The sequence below is a fragment of the Eurosta solidaginis genome, chromosome 3, assembly GCF_040869045.1.
Source record: "Eurosta solidaginis isolate ZX-2024a chromosome 3, ASM4086904v1, whole genome shotgun sequence".
NCBI classification, from domain to species: domain Eukaryota; kingdom Metazoa; phylum Arthropoda; class Insecta; order Diptera; family Tephritidae; genus Eurosta; species Eurosta solidaginis.
This window is the reverse complement of record NC_090321.1, coordinates 248,185,806-248,206,263: the sequence shown is the minus strand read 5'-3', so window position 1 is coordinate 248,206,263 and position 20,458 is coordinate 248,185,806. Positions and strand designations below refer to the sequence as shown.

At 37.4% G+C, this 20,458-nt stretch overlaps 2 protein-coding genes across 2 annotated transcripts; both read left to right on the top strand.

The window, feature by feature from the left end:
- Positions 1–784: 784 nt before the first annotated feature.
- LOC137247066 (putative uncharacterized protein DDB_G0279653) lies at positions 785–1,643 on the top strand. Its single transcript, XM_067778134.1, has one exon. It carries the CDS (start codon positions 912–914, stop codon positions 1,401–1,403), a length of 492 nt encoding a protein of 163 aa, XP_067634235.1. The 5' UTR covers positions 785–911; the 3' UTR covers positions 1,404–1,643.
- A 4,665-nt stretch (positions 1,644–6,308) lies between these two features.
- LOC137246121 (uncharacterized) lies at positions 6,309–19,495 on the top strand. The gene is made up of 4 exons (XM_067777214.1): positions 6,309–6,446; positions 14,835–15,067; positions 19,160–19,270; positions 19,345–19,495. Exons 1-4 carry the CDS (start codon positions 6,309–6,311, stop codon positions 19,493–19,495), a joined length of 633 nt encoding a protein of 210 aa, XP_067633315.1.
- Positions 19,496–20,458: the final 963 nt, after the last annotated feature.

Here is a 20,458-nt window from a genome sequence, read left to right as displayed (position 1 = left end):
CATAACAAGCGATACTGTCGCCTGTGTTTGCCGATTTTGACAGATTTTTACAGAGTCCTCCCGCCCCTGAGCACAGCACAATATCACAGAGCATTTGTTGCAGGAAGTGACAACTCATCCATACGGTCTGTGTAAGACTTCTAACAGACCTGATCTAGAGCCTGGTACAACGTATGATATCAAATCCAAGCATTTTAATCCCTGAACAATCTTTTCAACGAATTGATTTTCTGGTTACTTTGTTCTGACACTCCCTCAAATTACAAGAAAATTGATGACTGAACATTAAAAAATTAACCAGAACTGAACATCCAAAACTTAACCAGATTTTCAGCTAAGAGACCGCGTTTTTGAAAAACCAATAAAAGGATTTACTCAAACGCCGATATGGGTGAAATGTCGCCCTATCTCGGCTGCCGTTTCGAAAACGCCCCATCTCAGAGAAGTTTTAAAAATCAACCTATTTCGGGGTTTGTTTGAAGAATGCAGTAACGTGTTAACTCAGAATTAGTTTCAAAATTGCCCTATTTGAGCGTAAATTCTATAAATTTTGACATGAGGTATGACATTTATACAAATCTTCGGAGGTAGGGCTTTTTCGAACTGACAGCCGAGATAGAGCGATATTACACTCAGCTCTCGATATGTAATCTCTAACGATCGATAAAAAATTTTGAGACACCCATTATAAAAAAAATGTTCTCCATAAATTGTATGACATTTTTCAAATTCTCAAAAACTTGTCGGTTTTTTTGAATTTTCACAACTGCACTCGAAAAAATTAATTTTTTTAATTGAAAAATCGCTTTTCATGTACTTAATTATAATTGTAATTGTTTAATCTCTAATATTTTTTTAAACACATAAAATCTATAAAAAATTCGGAAATACAAAACTCAAGCACCATCGTTATGGAGAATAAAACTCAAAACCAACAGCAAATGCAGCGGCAGGAAGAGCAACAAGTTCAACAACACCAACAACAACATGAACATGATAACCAATCAGTGGATATGGCCTCCTTATTGGAGGAGAATATTTCGGTCAATTCGAGTGCAATCATAAAAGAGCATGAGACGATAAGCAATATGTGCGTCCAAGAGGAGGGCGAGCAAGATAGTTTTGAGAGTGAGGGTGCTTTGCGAGAACCAGACCTTGGCGACGCTGAAGAAGAAAAAGAATTGGACTATCAACAGCAATATGCTCAATATCATCAACATCATCACAACAATAACACTTATAATCATTCCCATCGTCAATATAGTGCGAAGAAGAGTGTTTCCTTCAAAACATTGGTGGACATTTTTCAGCTGAGCGATGCATGGCAGCTGCATGTAAAGAAGAGCAGCCTAAAAACCGAGGAGGACCAAGCGAAACGTCGCATTTTGCAGCGAAATTATTGAACGTGTGGTGCTGCTCTTATCAATGTCATTAGGCGCTAAACAAAATATTAACGTTTTTTTTTTAAAATTGTTGTAATTAGTTATTGTGATTATTTCGTGAACTGGTAGTAATTTCCTTTTTTTTATCGATTATAAAAAAATTTCAAGTGATTATTTTTTTGCATTAATGTGATTATTTTTTTGCATTAATGTGTGTATTAGTATAGGATCCTTTTTCATCCCGATTTCATGTATTCATCCTCCCGTACGCATACAAAGCTTTTAGCTAATCCTTTTTTTTCGGCGTCAACTGAATCGTCGATAAATTCATTGTGTTGATGAAAAGCTCGCGAAAATAAAACGTGACTTTCTAAATAAATTTGTTTTACCTGACCTGGGTTTGGGACGCTCCCACTCTATGGAACATTTAAGTAGTTATTCATGCTGGAAAGACACTTGCAATGACAGATTACATCGGTAGTTGGTTCACAGCGAACGGGCGTTTTTGATCATATCAAAATGATGCATAGCGTTGGAGGGAGGTGCCACCTTTAAGCAATGTCTAAGCAAAACCAGCTCCGTCGTCAACAATGTATTTTAAATTGTTGTGACACCGCGGGGTAGAAAAGGTTGGTCACATTTCCTAAAACACAAATCTTAATCTGATTAACTTGTTAATCGCGGTGGAGTTGCCGTGCAACCGGGTGCCATCAACCCGAAATGGAAGGGGAGGGTGGATAGTCCTCCCCGGCCAAACCAAGGCTGGTCGACCTGAACACCCAGCTCACCGATTGGTATCAACTTGTTGGGCCGAAGATCAACGGACATTGATCTGTGTTTGGTTACAGCGTGGGGTAGGTCTTCTTAGACAGGTACCTACGTAACCTACGCACTGACTGACCTAGGCTTGGGATATATATATGTACATACATATGTACTTCGAGGCAGTAGTCATTACTGTTGGAAGTAAGTTACCTTCACCAAGTTTTTTTTAACGGTACGTTAATTATTACCGGAATTCCAGCTTATTGCGGTGAGAAAAAGTCTACATAGAGGCGGAGAAACTCTAATTTATAAAAATGTTTAGCCGCTGTTGTGGCGAATCCTGTTTCTTTGTCAGGCGAGGCTCTGGCGACCCCAGGTTCCTAATGTACATAGCTAGGGGGGGAGGGGGTGGCATTATGACCTAGAAGGTTCAATCTAGTCATAATAAAATCTTCTGCAACAACATCAACAACAAATTCCATGGCCGAGATTAAAATAATCCTACTGGGGGTAATTGCAGGCCTGTCAAAACACCGCGCTCAGAACCGCCACGGGATGTCTTCTTACGTCTCCGCAACATCATCTACACTTTGAGGCGAGAATACTTCCCATAAAGGAGAGAAATGAAATACCGAACAAACAGTTTCTGCTGAATACACAGAAACCTGGGCATCCCAACAGGCATCTGATTGAAGAGGCCTCACGTTCCAGAAAATTAAAAAAGCATTCCCCTAAGCACTTTCAAGAAACCCGCACTTAAGAATTTAGCGCTATGAAGAAAATTAGCATGAAAAGGCCCTCAATCGTCGGGCATACTATGTCAGAGATTTTAGGTTAAACTCTTACTTGTCCAGAATCTAGCCCGACATAATCAAAGTAGGTCTTGGTTGTAACGTGTCCCCTCATGACACCAACCATCTTTTTAATTGAAATGAGGAACCAATGCCTGCAAAATGCTTATCTCTCTGGTCAACCTTGTTGAAACAATAGGTTACCTACATAGGACTCCCATTAGAGGATATTGATGATTGCACCTATTGGATGAGGTGAAGCACTGCTACAACAACAAGCCTAATGGTAGTCAAAGTGCATAGTTTGAACGAGATCGCTTTATTAATCTATAGTCTACTATCAGCGATCTGCATTCCATAGCACAATTGTGCTCTCATTGCGTATGCGAAAAGGCAAACACTTTAAATTTTAATATCGATGGAAAGTTTCAGTAGCTGGAGTCAACCCGCACTTTCTACATCTGTTTTCACTGAATAGGTATAATTTAAAGCATCTGACGCCATAACACATTGTCCAGTCATATTCCCATAATGAGCCTACAGTCCCCTATTTTCAATGATAAGGGTAACTTCATTAGTCTAAGGTTCTGGGACCTGTACATAATCTTTGATAATTTACAGTTCCTTGCTGGTTCCATGCCTTTTCTTCTTCGTCGGACATGCGCAACTCTCGCCTTCTTTTAATGCCGCCCAATCTGATTGCGACGTCTACGGTAAAGGCTTCAAAGAATGCGTCTTTTTTGGCTAGCTCATCTGCTTTTTCATTTCCATATATTCCCATATGCCCAGGGACCCAATATAGATGTATACTTCTTCCTATCCCGATTCTTCTCAGATATTGCTTACACTCTTACTTCACTGTCAATATAAAAATTTACCCGGCTGCATTTTAAGCAATTTTCCACCAGTGCTTCTACTGTTTTGGTCATGGCTACTACTTCCGCCTGAAAAACAATACAGTGATCTGGAATATTGTGGAATCTGTATATTTCGTTTCCCGATCAGCGCAGTATACCGCAGACCCTGCTCCTTCCATTACTATGGGAGAGTGGAAGACGATAAATACTAGCTCCGAATATTTCAGTTACCTAAGCTGTTATCACATCGAAGCTGCTGGACCAACCCATGCTCTCCTTTCATTAAAAGCTCGAAGCGGTCAACCAAGCCATGCTTCTGCAAAGCCTTGAAAGAATAGTCCTTTTTATTATAGATGCTTCCGACATCCTTGGAAACTTTGTCGTTCGATGACGCCAAATTATTCTACCACAAAATAAATTTGCTTCTGCCCTCCACCTTTGCTACCGGAACACCTCGGTAAGCACAAAGTTTGATCTCATGCTGTACATCAACGATATCTACAAGGAGTCTTAATATCGTGACTCAATATCCCCTTTTAAAATACTCAGCGATCGAAAGTTTTTTAACACTAACGTTTCCGTGGTCCAAACCACAAGTATCCTATAAATTAGAAACTTTCGGTGATAATTCATGAATAGACGAGTCGACTAAGTAGGGCGAACTGCTTTCACTCCGATACTGCTGTAGTATCTTCCATTCGTAGTTTTAGCAGCAGTAGCTTCTGCTACAGTTCGATTTTTCTAGCTAGAAACATTGTCCTTGCTATTATTATACTCAGCTGAGCAGAGTTCACAGAGTATATTAATTTTGTTCGTACAACGGTACACTGTAACGGCATAAACTAATCGAGATAGATATAGACTTCTATATATCAAAATTATCTGGGCGAAAGAAGAAATTCATTTAGCCATGTCCGTCCGTCTGTCTGTCCATAAACACGATAACTTGAGTAAATTTTGAGGTATCCTGATGAAATTTGGTATGTAAGTTCCTGGTCACTCACCTCAGATCGCCATTTAAAATGAACGAAATCGAACTATAACCACGCCCACTTTTTCGATATCGAAAATTTCGAAAAAACCGAAAAAGTGCTATAATTCATTACCAAAGACGGATAAATCGATGAAACTTGGTAGGTGGGTTGACGTTATGACCCAGAATAAAAAAAAAAATTGTTTAAAGTAAATTTTTAACAAAAATTGCATATCTTTACAGTATATAAACAAATTATGTCAATATGCAACGCCAGTAATGATATGATGCAACAAAATAAAAAAAAAATTTCAAAATGGGCGTGGCTCCGCCCTTTTTCATTTCATTTGTCTAGAATACTTTTAATGCCATAAATCGAACAAAAATTTACCAATCCTTGTGAAATTTGGTAAGGGCGTAGCATCTATGCCGGTAATTGTTTTCTGTGAAAATGGGCGAAATCGGTTGAAGCCACGCCCAGTTTTTATATATAGTCGACCGTCTGTCCTTCTGCACGGCCGTTAACAGGATAAATTCAGCAAAAATCGATATATCTTTACTAAACTTAGTTGACGTACTTATCTGAAGTCACTTTATCTTGGTAATAAAAATGAGCGAAATCCGACTATGACCATGGGTGTGACACCTACCATATTAAGTAAAAGAGAATGCAATGAGACATGAATTTGTCTCCAAAGCTCTCAGCTGAGTATGTAATGTTCGGTTACACCCGAACTTAGCCTTCCTTACTTGTTTTTCTCTTGAAGTTTTTACTACACATCTAACTTTAGAGCGTATGGACTATTAAAATAGATTCGAGGAATGAAAAGAAGTTAAAAAGACTGTATTCTGCAATACTGTAAGTCCGTAGCGGAGATGGAGTCTTGAACGATCATTCTAGGTCAATTTTGAATGAAGAAATTTTTGTCATCCCTTATCGATTTGGGAATGAGTTTTAACATTTGACTAATGAGGTGAAAGAATTGTTAAGGGTGGGATTCTAGAAATTCTTTCTGTTAGTGGAATATGCAACTTATTGGGGTTAAGGGACCTTTTGGTGTCGGGTTGCTGGGGTGATTTTAGAAAACTTTGCATAAAGGGTGTTGAATATTAGAATTCATTAAGATGAAGTTTAAGACCTCTGCTTCCAGAACCTTCTTCTGGAATCTAGATACAGCTGGCAAAAATAGGAATATATAAGACTGACTCCCGCGTTAAGATCTTGAGTAGGTAAAATTTTACGCTGTCTTTGTTATACTCACCCTAACTTACTGATCAGAGTTGGATAAAGAAAGCATAAATGGTTTGCAGAAAAAAGTTTTGGTGTTGCTTCATGATGAGGTGCGAAATCATTATAATGCAATTAGCATTCACACTTTGCTACTGTCTGCCACTTCATGTGCTATTCCTTGCCCTTTTCATCTATGCCAACGTATCTGCTAGTAAAATCGTAACATTCCAGGTTTAACGAAATGAAGGCAGTCATAACTGGTTTAGTCTAACAGTATTTGGCTGCTTTACTTGACTTCAGTTGATCACAATGAATTGTTTATTCATCTTCTTGTTATTTGTTGGCATCCTAATAAGTAGCACCATCGTGGAAAATACTCCAAGTGGAGGATTACTAAGAAATAAAAGATTTCTCATATTTCCTCGACAGGCACCAACACGTTACCAGGTAAGCCCTAAATTTTGTAGAAGGCAATATATGTTACCCGGCCTATGAAAAGGTGGCTTATGACTCAAAAAATAAATTGCGAGAAACAGCTGTTAACAGCTGTTTTTTTGCGAGAAACATCTGTTTTTTTTAGTCATAAGCCACCTTTTCATAGGCCGGGCCATATATTTTATCTCCCATTGTTGCCTTTCCTAGGGCGCCCATTAATTTAAGATGACGCGGTTTAAATATTTCTCAGTAGAGCAGTATCTTCACAGAGATAATGGTTCCCTAATGGGATAACAGTGAATACAAAGTGCCATTATGTCCTAAGAACACCATTTACATAATGAGGCGAGAATATCCCCATCAGGGAGAGAAATGAGATGTTAACCAAACAGTTCCTGTTGAATACCTAGAAACCTGGGCATACCAACAGACATCTGATTGATGAGCCAACATCTCCCAGGGGCTTAAGGAGTCATCTCCGTAAGCATTTTGAGGAAATACGGCACCTGGTAACTTCATTAGTCTAAGGTTCTGGGACCTGTACATAATCTTTGATAATTTACAGTTCCTTGCTGGTTCCATGCCTTTTCTTCTTCGTCGGACATGCGCAACTCTCGCCTTCTTTTAATGCCGCCCAATCTGATTGCGACGTCTACGGTAAAGGCTTCAAAGAATGCGCCTTTTTTGGCTAGCTCATCTGCTTTTTCATTTCCATATATTCCCATATGCCCAGGGACCCAATATAGATGTATACTTCTTCCTATCCCGATTCTTCTCAGATATTGCTTACACTCTTACTTCACTGTCAATATAAAAATTTACCCGGCTGCATTTTAAGCAATTTTCCACCAGTGCTTCTACTGTTTTGGTCATGGCTACTACTTCCGCCTGAAAAACAATACAGTGATCTGGAATATTGTGGAATCTGTATATTTCGTTTCCCGATCAGCGCAGTATACCGCAGACCCTGCTCCTTCCATTACTATGGGAGAGTGGAAGGCGATAAATACTAGCTCCGAATATTTCAGTTACCTAAGCTGTTATCACATCGAAGCTGCTGGACCAACCCATGCTCTCCTTTCATTAAAAGCTCGAAGCGGTCAACCAAGCCATGCTTCTTCAAAGCCTTGAAAGAATAGTCCTTTTTATTATAGATGCTTCCGACATCCTTGGAAACTTTGTCGTTCGATGACGCCAAATTATTCTACCACAAAATAAATTTGCTTCTGCCCTCCACCTTTGCTACCGGAACACCTCGGTAAGCACAAAGTTTGATCTCATGCTGTACATCAACGATATCTACAAGGAGTCTTAATATCGTGACTCAATATCCCCTTTTAAAATACTCAGCGATCGAAAGTTTTTTAACACTAACGTTTCCGTGGTCCAAACCACAAGTATCCTATAAATTAGAAACTTTCGGTGATAATTCATGAATAGACGAGTCGACTAAGTAGGGCGAACTGCTTTCACTCCGATACTGCTGTAGTATCTTCCATTCGTAGTTTTAGCAGCAGTAGCTTCTGCTACAGTTCGATTTTTCTAGCTAGAAACATTGTCCTTGCTATTATTATACTCAGCTGAGCAGAGTTCACAGAGTATATTAATTTTGTTCGTACAACGGTACACTGTAACGGCATAAACTAATCGAGATAGATATAGACTTCTATATATCAAAATTATCTGGGCGAAAGAAGAAATTCATTTAGCCATGTCCGTCCGTCTGTCTGTCCATAAACACGATAACTTGAGTAAATTTTGAGGTATCCTGATGAAATTTGGTATGTAAGTTCCTGGTCACTCACCTCAGATCGCCATTTAAAATGAACGAAATCGAACTATAACCACGCCCACTTTTTCGATATCGAAAATTTCGAAAAAACCGAAAAAGTGCTATAATTCATTACCAAAGACGGATAAATCGATGAAACTTGGTAGGTGGGTTGACGTTATGACCCAGAATAAAAAAAAAAATTGTTTAAAGTAAATTTTTAACAAAAATTGCATATCTTTACAGTATATAAACAAATTATGTCAATATGCAACGCCAGTAATGATATGATGCAACAAAATAAAAAAAAAATTTCAAAATGGGCGTGGCTCCGCCCTTTTTCATTTCATTTGTCTAGAATACTTTTAATGCCATAAATCGAACAAAAATTTACCAATCCTTGTGAAATTTGGTAAGGGCGTAGCATCTATGCCGGTAATTGTTTTCTGTGAAAATGGGCGAAATCGGTTGAAGCCACGCCCAGTTTTTATATATAGTCGACCGTCTGTCCTTCTGCACGGCCGTTAACAGGATAAATTCAGCAAAAATCGATATATCTTTACTAAACTTAGTTGACGTACTTATCTGAAGTCACTTTATCTTGGTAATAAAAATGAGCGAAATCCGACTATGACCATGGGTGTGACACCTACCATATTAAGTAAAAGAGAATGAAATGAGACATGAATTTGTCTCCAAAGCTCTCAGCTGAGTATGTAATGTTCGGTTACACCCGAACTTAGCCTTCCTTACTTGTTTTTCTCTTGAAGTTTTTACTACACATCTAACTTTAGAGCGTATGGACTATTAAAATAGATTCGAGGAATGAAAAGAAGTTAAAAAGACTGTATTCTGCAATACTGTAAGTCCGTAGCGGAGATGGAGTCTTGAACGATCATTCTAGGTCAATTTTGAATGAAGAAATTTTTGTCATCCCTTATCGATTTGGGAATGAGTTTTAACATTTGACTAATGAGGTGAAAGAATTGTTAAGGGTGGGATTCTAGAAATTCTTTCTGTTAGTGGAATATGCAACTTATTGGGGTTAAGGGACCTTTTGGTGTCGGGTTGCTGGGGTGATTTTAGAAAACTTTGCATAAAGGGTGTTGAATATTAGAATTCATTAAGATGAAGTTTAAGACCTCTGCTTCCAGAACCTTCTTCTGGAATCTAGATACAGCTGGCAAAAATAGGAATATATAAGACTAACTCCCGCGTTAAGATCTTGAGTAGGTAAAATTTTACGCTGTCTTTGTTATACTCACCCTAACTTACTGATCAGAGTTGGATAAAGAAAGCATAAATGGTTTGCAGAAAAAAGTTTTGGTGTTGCTTCATGATGAGGTGCGAAATCATTATAATGCAATTAGCATTCACACTTTGCTACTGTCTGCCACTTCATGTGCTATTCCTTGCCCTTTTCATCTATGCCAACGTATCTGCTAGTAAAATCGTAACATTCCAGGTTTAACGAAATGAAGGCAGTCATAACTGGTTTAGTCTAACAGTATTTGGCTGCTTTACTTGACTTCAGTTGATCACAATGAATTGTTTATTCATCTTCTTGTTATTTGTTGGCATCCTAATAAGTAGCACCATCGTGGAAAATACTCAAGTGCAGGATTACTAAGAAATAAAAGATTTCTCATATTTCCTCGACAGGCACCAACACGTTACCAGGTAAGCCCTAAATTTTGTAGAAGGCAATATATGTTACCCGGCCTATGAAAAGGTGGCTTATGACTCAAAAAATAAATTGCGAGAAACAGCTGTTAACAGCTGTTTTTTTTGCGAGAAACATCTGTTTTTTTTAGTCATAAGCCACCTTTTCATAGGCCGGGCCACATATTTTATCTCCCATTGTTGCCTTTCCTAGGGCGCCCATTAATTTAAGATGACGCGGTTTAAATATTTCTCAGTAGAGCAGTATCTTCACAGAGATAATGGTTCCCTAATGCGATAACAGTGAATACAAAGTGCCATTATGTCCTAAGAACACCATTTACATAATGAGGCGAGAATATCCCCATCAGGGAGAGAAATGAGATGTTAACCAAACAGTTCCTGTTGAATACCCAGAAACCTGGGCATACCAACAGACATCTGATTGATGAGCCAACATCTCCCAGGGGCTTAAGGAGTCATCTCCGTAAGCATTTTGAGGAAATACGGCACCTGACAACTCAGCTGTATGAAGCAAAAAAACACAACAGCAGGTCCTCAGTGAACTCCATAAACAGGCGCCGGAGACCTTTATGCCAGGAATTGCCCGGTGAATCCAGTACTCAAAGAACAGTATCCAAAACTTGCGGAAGAGGAACGCATACTCCCCAGGGAAACGCGAGTCACTCTAGCTCAACTTCGATCTGAATACTGTAACAGGTTAAACTCTTACCTATCCAGAATCAACCCCGACATACAAAATATATGCCCCGCTTGCAATGCGTCCCCACATGACACCAACCATCTCTTTAATTGTAATGTGGAACCAACGCCTCTAACACCCCTCTCATTATGGTCCACCCCTGTTGAAACAGCAAGTTTCTTTGGACTCCCGTTAGAGGATATTGATCGCAATTAGTGACCGGTCACACATATTGGATGGGGCGAAGCACTGCTACAACAACAACAAAGTGCCATTTAATATTAAATGGTGGTTTCATTCCAATGACTTAAGGTATGCAATATACTCGCGGTGAGGATTGTCGTAAGATGATTAAGATCTTGTTTATCCAATTTGTATACCCTTCTGCCCATAAATTTTGTGCCTTTACTACACTTTTGATTTATTGAAGATGAGATGGCTGATTATCTTGTGTGCATCTGTCCCACTTTCACAAATATTAGTTATAAGACTATAATAATAATAATAATAATAATTTATTTATTTACGGCCTTAAGACCTAGTTCAAGGTAAAAAAAAAATATATATATATCTATATAAATAAATTATATACATTACATGCTTAATGACTTACAGAATAAAAATAATTTTGCTTTAAACTTATTAATATTTTCACAGTCTTTTATCGCATTTGGTAATTCATTGTACATTTTATAACCTATATATTCTAAAGTTTTCTTCGCGAACTCCGTTCCTACTCTAGGCAGTCTTATATTTCCGCTGCTTCTAGTTCCATAGTTATGTATTTCATGATTAAAATGTATTCTCCCGTTCAGATAATTCGGTGTTATTCCTAATTTCATATGATGTATAAATTTCAATGTGAAATAATATATCGACTGTTTTACACTGAGCCAGTTTAACATATTTAGCATTGTAGTTTTTGGTGTTCTAAGCGAACATTTTAAAATTAATCGCATTGCCTTGTTTTGTTGTATCTGCAGTTTTTTTATTTGTGTGTCATTTGCTAATAGCAGGATTGTTGGACAATAGATAAAGTGCGGTTCAATAATTGATCGATACACTAATAATTTGTGTCGTTGACTAATATATTTACAAGTTCTGTACATAAAACCAATTTTTTTTTGCAATTTTGTTTTCTAAATAACTTATGTGTTCTCCAAATCTAAGGTTTTTGTCGATCCAGACTCCTAGGTATTTGATCTTGTCTACTTGCTGAATTTCAACATTTCTTATCTTCAGAGTAATATTGCTACGGTTATTGGCACCCATAATGCTTTTATTTTTGCAAAATATCATACTTTTGGTTTTATCCACGTTCACTTTCAACTTTCTATGGCATAGCCATTTGTAAAGGGAGTCTAAGTCTTCTTGCATTTTCGATACCGCAAAGCCGGCACTTCTTTCACTAATGGTTATCAATGCATCATCCGCAAATAGTCGAATATTGCAATATTTCAAGCATTCTTTAATATCGTTAATATATATTGTAAACAATAGCGGTGCCAATACTGAACCTTGCGGTAGCCCAATATGTACATCAGCAACCGGTCCAATTATCGTCTTCTGTTTTCTATTACTCAAATAGCTTCTGAACCATTCCAAGGATTTTCCTCTTATCCCATTATTAAACATAACATTCAGCAGTTCCTCTCTATCCACAGTTTCAAAAGCACGTTTTAAGTCTAAAAAGACTGAGATCACAACTTTCTTATCAGTTATATCCTCTTTCCATTCCGCAATAACCATATTCAGTCCGGTTTCACAAGAATGGCTTTTCCTAAACCCAGATTGTTCAGGTATAATAATTTGGTATTTATCTAGATATGCCACTAATTGATTTTTAACCACCGTTTCCATAATTTTTTCACGGGTAGCGTATTAATTGGGCGCAGTTCCTCTGGCCTTACTGTATTTTTGACTTTTTCCGCAGGTACTATAGTTGATACTTTCCAGCAATTTGGAACAATCCTACTGTTTATTGATTCATTTATTATATCTTTGTAGAAGTGAGCAATGTAAATCATGGCATCTTTAAATACCCCCTCCGACAAAAGCTTTTTTCCACCATATTTGTTTCTAAAAGATTTAGTAATGTTCATTATATCATCTAACTCTACGTCGGTGAATTGAAAAGTTTCAATTGCATTATTTACACTTGTTTCTGCCGCAATTGGAATTAGCGTCCTTGCATCTAAACAAACATTTTCTCCCCGCCCATATGGTGAAATAGTCGTAAGCACTCTGATGCGATTCGACAGATTACAAACCAACTGTTTAGGTACGAAGTGGGGTTCGAGCTTTTTCTCACAGTCGGTAAATTTCTTTTGCTGATTCACTCCCGTTGAGCCCGGTGATCAAAGTCTAACACCAAATTCTTGCATAAGAGAAACGCAAGTATGCAGGGTGAAACTCTGGCTCAACTTCGACCTGGATATTGCAACTGGTTAGATTCTTACATATCCCGAATCACCTCCGGCGTACACATGACATCAATCCTCTTTCCAATTGTAATGTGTATCGAATGCCTCTAATAGCAACATTCCTCTGATCTAAACCTGACTAAAATAAAAATCCTTAGCGGTCGTACCTATTGGATGAAGCGAAGCACTGCTAAGACAACATCAGGTTGTTGGTTAATATGTGTAAGTCCTGGCTCTATACTTAGGAGAATTAAAGGGACGGGCATTTACTGCGCTACCTTCCCTATTGTCAGAACTAGATTTTGAAAATAGATAAATTTGGATCGAATATACTTAATAAAGAGGAAAAGGAACACGAGAAAAATACAATGAATGATACGTAGCCTGAGTGTAGTTTTTGCACGTGTTGTTATTGTGTAGTTTCGTCAACAAAAAAGTTGATAAGTTCAAAGGTCTATTAAAATTCAAGAGTTTGAGAAATTCAGTAAATCCAGCCTAAGGTTTAACTTTACGAAATGAATTCCTTATGACTTTAGGTCAGATAAGATTTAAAATAGAAATATTTAGGGTTCTTTTTGACACACTTCAGTTAAATGGGTTAGAAAGAAGTGCTCCTTCGGGTATACCGGTTACGTTACAGAGACAGCGTCTCCAAAAAGGTACTTTTAAGATATTATTCAGAATAGAGTTGGAAGACAAGTCCGTATATATGTCACCAGAGTAGCTTGCTCTTATCGCGCTTTAGTATTATAAGAGACGGTTCATTATTACGATGGACCTATCCATAGAGTCTAAGATATTCATTGGGCTATGTACTTTTCGTACAGACTCAATAGAACTGGACAGAATATTTAGAGGAACAATACTTCTATTCCGTCTTTTAAGTATTCGCAATTCATGTTCCGATATTTTTCATGGGTTAAATAAAAAGTTCAGGGTGAATTGGGGGGATCAACACTCAGTGAACATTTATTGGTATTACATTCAAATCAGAGACTGGGCGAGATTAAGCGAAGGCGAGAGGTGCACATGATCGACCAAGCGGGAAAGGCGTGGGTTCAAACGCGGGGCTGTTAAGTGCCGATGATTATGTGTAGGTCTTACAACCTTAGACTAACAAAGTTGCTTCTATCATTAAAAAGAGAGGACTGTAGACTCGTGGCGGGTATTCTGACTGGACACTAACTTCTGGCATCACATGCCTTTAATTTAGGCTTGGTCAGTGATAGCAGATGTAGGAAGTAGATGTAGGAAGTGCGGGTTGGAGGAGGCAACGATCGAGCACGTTCTGCGCTCGTACTCTGCGCTTGCCAGGCTAAGACTCCAGCTATTAGGAGTTATACAGCTGTCAGATCTAGAAGCAGCAAGTTGCTTAAGCCCTAGGAAGCTTCTAGTATTTTCCAAGAGGACGGAGTTCTTTTATAACATATGTGTTTTTGATAGGGTTTTTCAGTTTGGTCGTTAAAACAAACTTCTGGTAACACTACGGACTCATTCAGTCTATGTGAGGTCCTCATGGACCGGCCAGTTCAACCTAACCTAACATTCAAATCAAAGCCTTTTTAGGAAGAATGTGAATGACATTCCTTAAAACCAAATTAGTTCCTTCATGAACGGAAACTCCTTTAGAATGCTCCCATAATATGCTCATTTTCTCCAGATCATTGAGACAAAAGAGAATCTCAGGAGTCATATCTTATGAGTGGTAGCTTTCCCGATTGAGTTGGGATCAGACGCTTTTATTAGTTAAAGGATGGCTTTCTAAGCCTGAAATTCTCATGAATATTGAATTTTTTCACAAGTTTTGACCATCACTATGTTAATAACTAATAATTCAATAGTTTATTGGTGGCATTGGTATACCAGCGGATCTTGAATATGAATCTCTTACCATTGGTTATGTGCTAAAGGCACAATATTGGCTGCCATATAACGCTACAGTTTTTCGTGAGAATCCGTTTTGGCCAGAGTATAGAAATAAATACAACGATTCGCTTGGTACGTATGCAGTTAACTCAAGAAAATCAACATTGCGTTGGAGCTTGTATTCCTATATAGCAGATCGACTAGATAGGTGAGTATCAAAAGTATATTTATGTATGTATGTGAGTCTTGGATGAGAAGCGTCGTTACTTATGAAGTGGGAGAACGGATCCAAACCAGTGAGTTTAACCAACTCATTTTAAGAGATAAGAAGTAGCACTCAGTGAGAAATTTGCTTTTAGTATATAGTAAAAATATTAAAAAAACTTGACTGGTTATTTTAAAGTATTATCCAATTACTGTCTTCCATTCTTCCATCAAACTTTGCAGGGTGAACAAAAATGCTCTCGACCTGTACTTCGATATAAGGAAAGCATGTCAGACATAACTGCCCACTGATAGTTTCGGTAATCTAGTAACGATCTGACCGGATAGCCGGACTGTTTTTTGGACACTTGGTTCAAATACGATAGCGTCAGGTCTTGTTATGCGAGGGGGTGCTATAACCCAAACGGCAATAACCCAAATTTTTGTTATTTCTCATTGACGTTAATTCGCATGCCAAAAGCGATTTTATAATCCAAATTTTTTTAATTTATTTTTGTTATAACCTCAAAACAAAAAAACTTTATGTTATGAATTTGGAATTTATTGTAAAAAGCGCCGCAGGCGAAAATTTGGAATATAATACATGAAATCAGGGCTTAAGTGCAGAATACATACATTTGTCAAATTAAAAAAATGTATATGAGTATCGGTAGTGGTGTTTATGGTGAGTTCAACCGTATAATTCTTTTTTGTGCAAATAATAACTATAGGGGTAATTCCACGTCAAAAGGTAAATTTTACATTTTTTTAAAACAAAATATCTTTGAAACTGTTGAGTCAATCTTGAAAATTGTATAGTCTATAGATAGGTAATAAAACAAAGTTTTGTTTGATATATAAAACATCTATATTTAGAAGAAATTTCTATAATTAAATTAGGTTTTTATGGGAAAATGATTGCTAACTTATCATAAATCGAATAATAAGTCGAAAAAATGTGTTATTGACAAAATACTTTAATACTATCATGTTGAAGATAATTTCATTACCTTTAATTTGGTATATATATCTTTATATTAGAAGGTATAACTTGATTATTTAGGGGCGAAAAACAAAGAAGGTGTCATATGAGTTAAATTATTTTTATCGATGTAGGTATATATATGATGATGGCTTTATGCATTGTATTAATTAATTGCAAAAATATATAATGTATAACATTGCTAATTTTTTATTGCTAAAATATACGTCAAAGGTAAACTATTGAAAATTTTGCATTCGTGAACGAGCTGATATTACCTTATAACTCTTATGTTTATTGTTATGTTAGCCGATCCAACACCGGCTGCGCCGAGGGGTATAATACGCAGAAGGACATCACCGTGGCGGTAGGAACGGTTATACCACACACCCGGACTTGGCATGGCGTAGCTCAGGGTTGTCTTTTATAAGCGCGGCCGAAGGCCGCCTATGCAGAAAGGTGTTCTACGTAGAATTACTATGCATGGCAGCCGGTGTTGGATCGGCTAACATAACAATAAACATAAGAGTTATAAGGTAATATCAGCTCGTTCACGAATGCAAAAAAGAGCTTTTTCAAATTTTTGGTAAATAAAGACTAGAAAAGTTAAAGATATATATACATCAGATGAAAGGTAATTTTATAAGTTATTTTTCGATTTTTTAATTTTTTAAATCCATCCACTAGTTTCGGAGATATTTTGATTTGAAAAATTCATAATTTCGCCGTTTGACATGGAATTACCCCAAACCTTTCATTTGCACAAGAAAGAAATATACCGTTGGAATCAGCATAAAAATCTCTATATAGTCCGATTTTTTATTTATTTTTTGACAAATGTATGTATTCTGCACTTGTTCTGAAATCAGTTAAGGTTTCTAATGATTTCTTAAACGAAATCCACACATCTGACAGTGAATCGGGTGATGAAGATACTGCAGAAATTTTACCTGAAGATGAAAGTCTGCAGAATTATATTCTTTGCGTTATATGCTGCGAACGAGAATGGCAACTAATGCATAGAAGAGAAAAGTAAAAACTCTTGGTTTTTTCTTTATATATATCGACCGAAATAGCTCCAACCCTTAAAAAAAAACTTATGTTCATTAAAGTATTTTTTCTTAAATATGCATATTATTCTGCAATCTGTTATTCTAGCAAACGCCTAAAGCCAGTCAATTTGTAAATAGAACGTTGCTAGATACGACGTTTTCGAAGTAAGACCGCCCAGCGATGGCGATCTTCCACTCTGGCAAAAAAATAGTATATTTGAGCAATAAGCCAAAATTCGAGTTTTTCCATAGTGGTAATAAAGCAAACCTCCAAATTTGGTGTTATTTCTCATTTGAATGGGAAATAACACAAATTTTTTGTTATTGCCGTTTGGGTTATAGCACCCCACCTTGTTATGCATTGTAGAAAGTAGGCCATGAATGCAGAGGAGAATATATTGTTTCTTTAATCTGGTTGCTGAGGCATCGCAGATTAAAAGAAAAGGATATGGCCGGTGATCTAGTTATGCGTGGGTCGGGGTTGATAATAAGTGCGCACGATTAATAATTGTAACATGAAAACCAACTGTATCGAAATATGCCCGAGTTGAGAGTTTTCACTGTTCTGATATTTCCGCTATGACATAATCATGGCTGAAGTACATCAGAAGCTAAATGCACTGGAAATTCAGCCCAAGCTTTAAGGTATTTACAGCCGCTTTCAGTATAAATATCATTATCATCATATCTAATTTGTGCTTAAACCATCTAGGTGGTTTTAGCTGTTGCGTAACAAGCCATGCCAGGCATCCCTATTTTGTGTCAACTGATAGGGACCACCAAGGTAGATAAAGTCTTCATTCATCTATCCCTCCTATCATTTGCTTCCAAATACGAATATCGATAAGAATACTTTCGTGTCGGGCATAAGCTCATATAGCTCATCATAATACCTCCTTTGGGCATCACGGATAGGATCATAAAACTTCCTGAAGAAGTTTTATCAAGAACACTCCAAGAGCAATTGCATCGCCTCTCGACACTGTCTATGGTGCCGAGCCATACATCAGGGCAGGTTTGGTGACATACTTATAGAGTATGATATTTGTTCGTTGAGGGATGACTTTGCTTTTCCATATCCTGCTAAGTTCAAAGAAGTATTTGTTGCAAGAATTATTCTCCGCATGATTTCGATGCTGACATTGTTTTCGACGTTAACACTGGCTCACAGATGGGCGTAGCCTTTCACAGTTTGGAATTTATATCCGTAAACAGTAATGTGGCCGCCAAGTTAGGAGGCTTGCATTGAAGATATCAAACCCACAAGTACAAGAATGAGAAACCTCATATAGAGCAAATCTAACTCAAGGCATATGTTAATGGCTTGACTTACCATGTACAACCAAAGGTAAATAAGCCCGCTTTTTCACCGCGTTTAACATAAAATTAAGCTTTCCAAATGAAATCGGCTTCTATGAGGTAGACAAGAATAGTTTAAAACAATACAGAGCAATCCTGTTTTTAAACGGTTTTATTTAGCTTGACTTGACAGGCCGTTGTGAACGAATTTTGTAATTAAAATTTAAGCTACAAGCTTGAAACTTGGAACATAGTTCAAAACCCGATGACAATGCAATAATAAGATAACAAAAACTCCGATAGGTGGCGCACGGAAATCGTATTTGTGGTACGATTTGGCTCATATTTGGAACATATATTACATACATGAATAGAAAGCGACATACGAAAAATATCGCCGCCAGGTTGTGCAAGGATCGACATATTAAAAAAAATCGTATTTGTGGTCCGATTAGCCTCATATTTGGAACACATATTACATACAGAAATAGAAATCGCTTTATGAAAAAAAATCCCGCTAGGTGCTGCAAGGATCGAGATGTTAATAAAATAAAAAAAAGGGATTTTGACACGTCCAACGCTTTTATTTGATTGTATGATCAACGCCCTAGATTGATGAGGAGTGTGATGACTAGTACCTAGGACCTACCTAATTATTTCCTAGCTTTTAGTATTATTATTATTTTATGTAAATATTGTTTTCAATAAAACCGTTGAACTTAAAATTTTTTTTAAACTTTTTTTTTCATAATCTCTTACACAGTTATGGCTATAGGGGCTTTGAATGCGTTCTGAAAGCAATCTGTGAAGCGAGCTCAATAAGCTTCGAACGTCGTCATAATATTTTTGCAGAGCTTTTACACATCTTTCTAAGGTATTTATCTTCAAAAATATCACTCGTTTTAATTGTTTTATTGCATATCTACTTATACATATATTCAAATTTAGCCCTAGTAAGTCAGCTGACAAGGAAACACCAGAGAGTTCACATTACAAACAAGCTGAGAAAATTGGCAAAGGTGTTGGTGATTGTGGTTTTTATGATTGTAAAATAAGTTTGCTAAATTGGATATCAAGCGTGATGAAAATTTACCCCTAAATAAATATTGGATATTATGTTTGGTTTATTATTTCGAGCTACTAAGTTTTCAACATCATAATATAAACATAAGGATCTTTTTCTCAGGTAGACATTATAGTTAATATGTCCAATAATAAAATTTTTTGTGAAAAAAAAATTGGGGTTATAAAATTTAAAGTTAACATGAGAAAACGATCCTTATTAGTATAGAAAAGGCCTTAAAATTAAAAGAGTTTCCAATCTCTTTGTAATATGGAGTAAAAAGCCTAAAGAGGTACTCTCCCCAGCTGGTTAGGAGGTTAGAATATACCCGCGGTAGGTATGCCTGTCGTAAGAGGCGACTAAATTACCAGATTCAACGGGGTTGTGTAGCGCAACCTTTTCACTCGGGGGTGGGAGGGCGGTATGGCCTGAAGGTCGCATGTGGTCATAAAAAATCGTACCGGAACGTACCGGATCTGCATCCGGCAAAGGACAACATCAACTCGATAACACTCCCCAAGGCCTTCCGGGAGTGTCATCGTCGCTACAACAACAACAACAACAGGTACTCCACAAAGTGCAAAAGGCGGCAAGATCACGGATAATAGATCTAAATAGAGATCGCAGCGTATCGAGGCCTAATAAGTTAGCTGGTCCACTTCTGCAGCAGAGGTTCTCGCCCGGGGTCCTGTCACGAGGGTACGAAGGTGTTGAAGCCCACACTGGAAGCAGTTGCCCATGCACAATATGCACAATTTTCTATTCGGATTGGGATAAATTCGATCTTGGTAAGAATGTAAGATGCCACCAGCCAACACACATTGGGAGAATTCAAAAAACCATTTTCGAGTCAATCTGTATCTCCGTATACTTAAAATAGAATATAAATGAAAACTTACCGCGTATACTATTCAGTGTAAGTCTTGGAGTAGTTTCATTTAATGTTATCGAGTTCCATTCAGATTTTTTGGGTTATAGAATGCCTTAGAATAATCTTTG

Coding starts and splice junctions, on each gene's coding strand:
- LOC137247066 (XM_067778134.1), top strand. CDS start 912: ATGGAGAATAAAACTCAAAACCAACAGCAAATGCAGCGGCAGGAAGAG.
- LOC137246121 (XM_067777214.1), top strand. CDS start 6,309: ATGAATTGTTTATTCATCTTCTTGTTATTTGTTGGCATCCTAATAAGT. Junction 15,068..19,159: donor ATAGCAGATCGACTAGATAG/GTGAGTATCAAA, acceptor TCTCTTACACAG/TTATGGCTATAGGGGCTTTG. Junction 19,271..19,344: donor CTTTTACACATCTTTCTAAG/GTATTTATCTTC, acceptor ATTCAAATTTAG/CCCTAGTAAGTCAGCTGACA.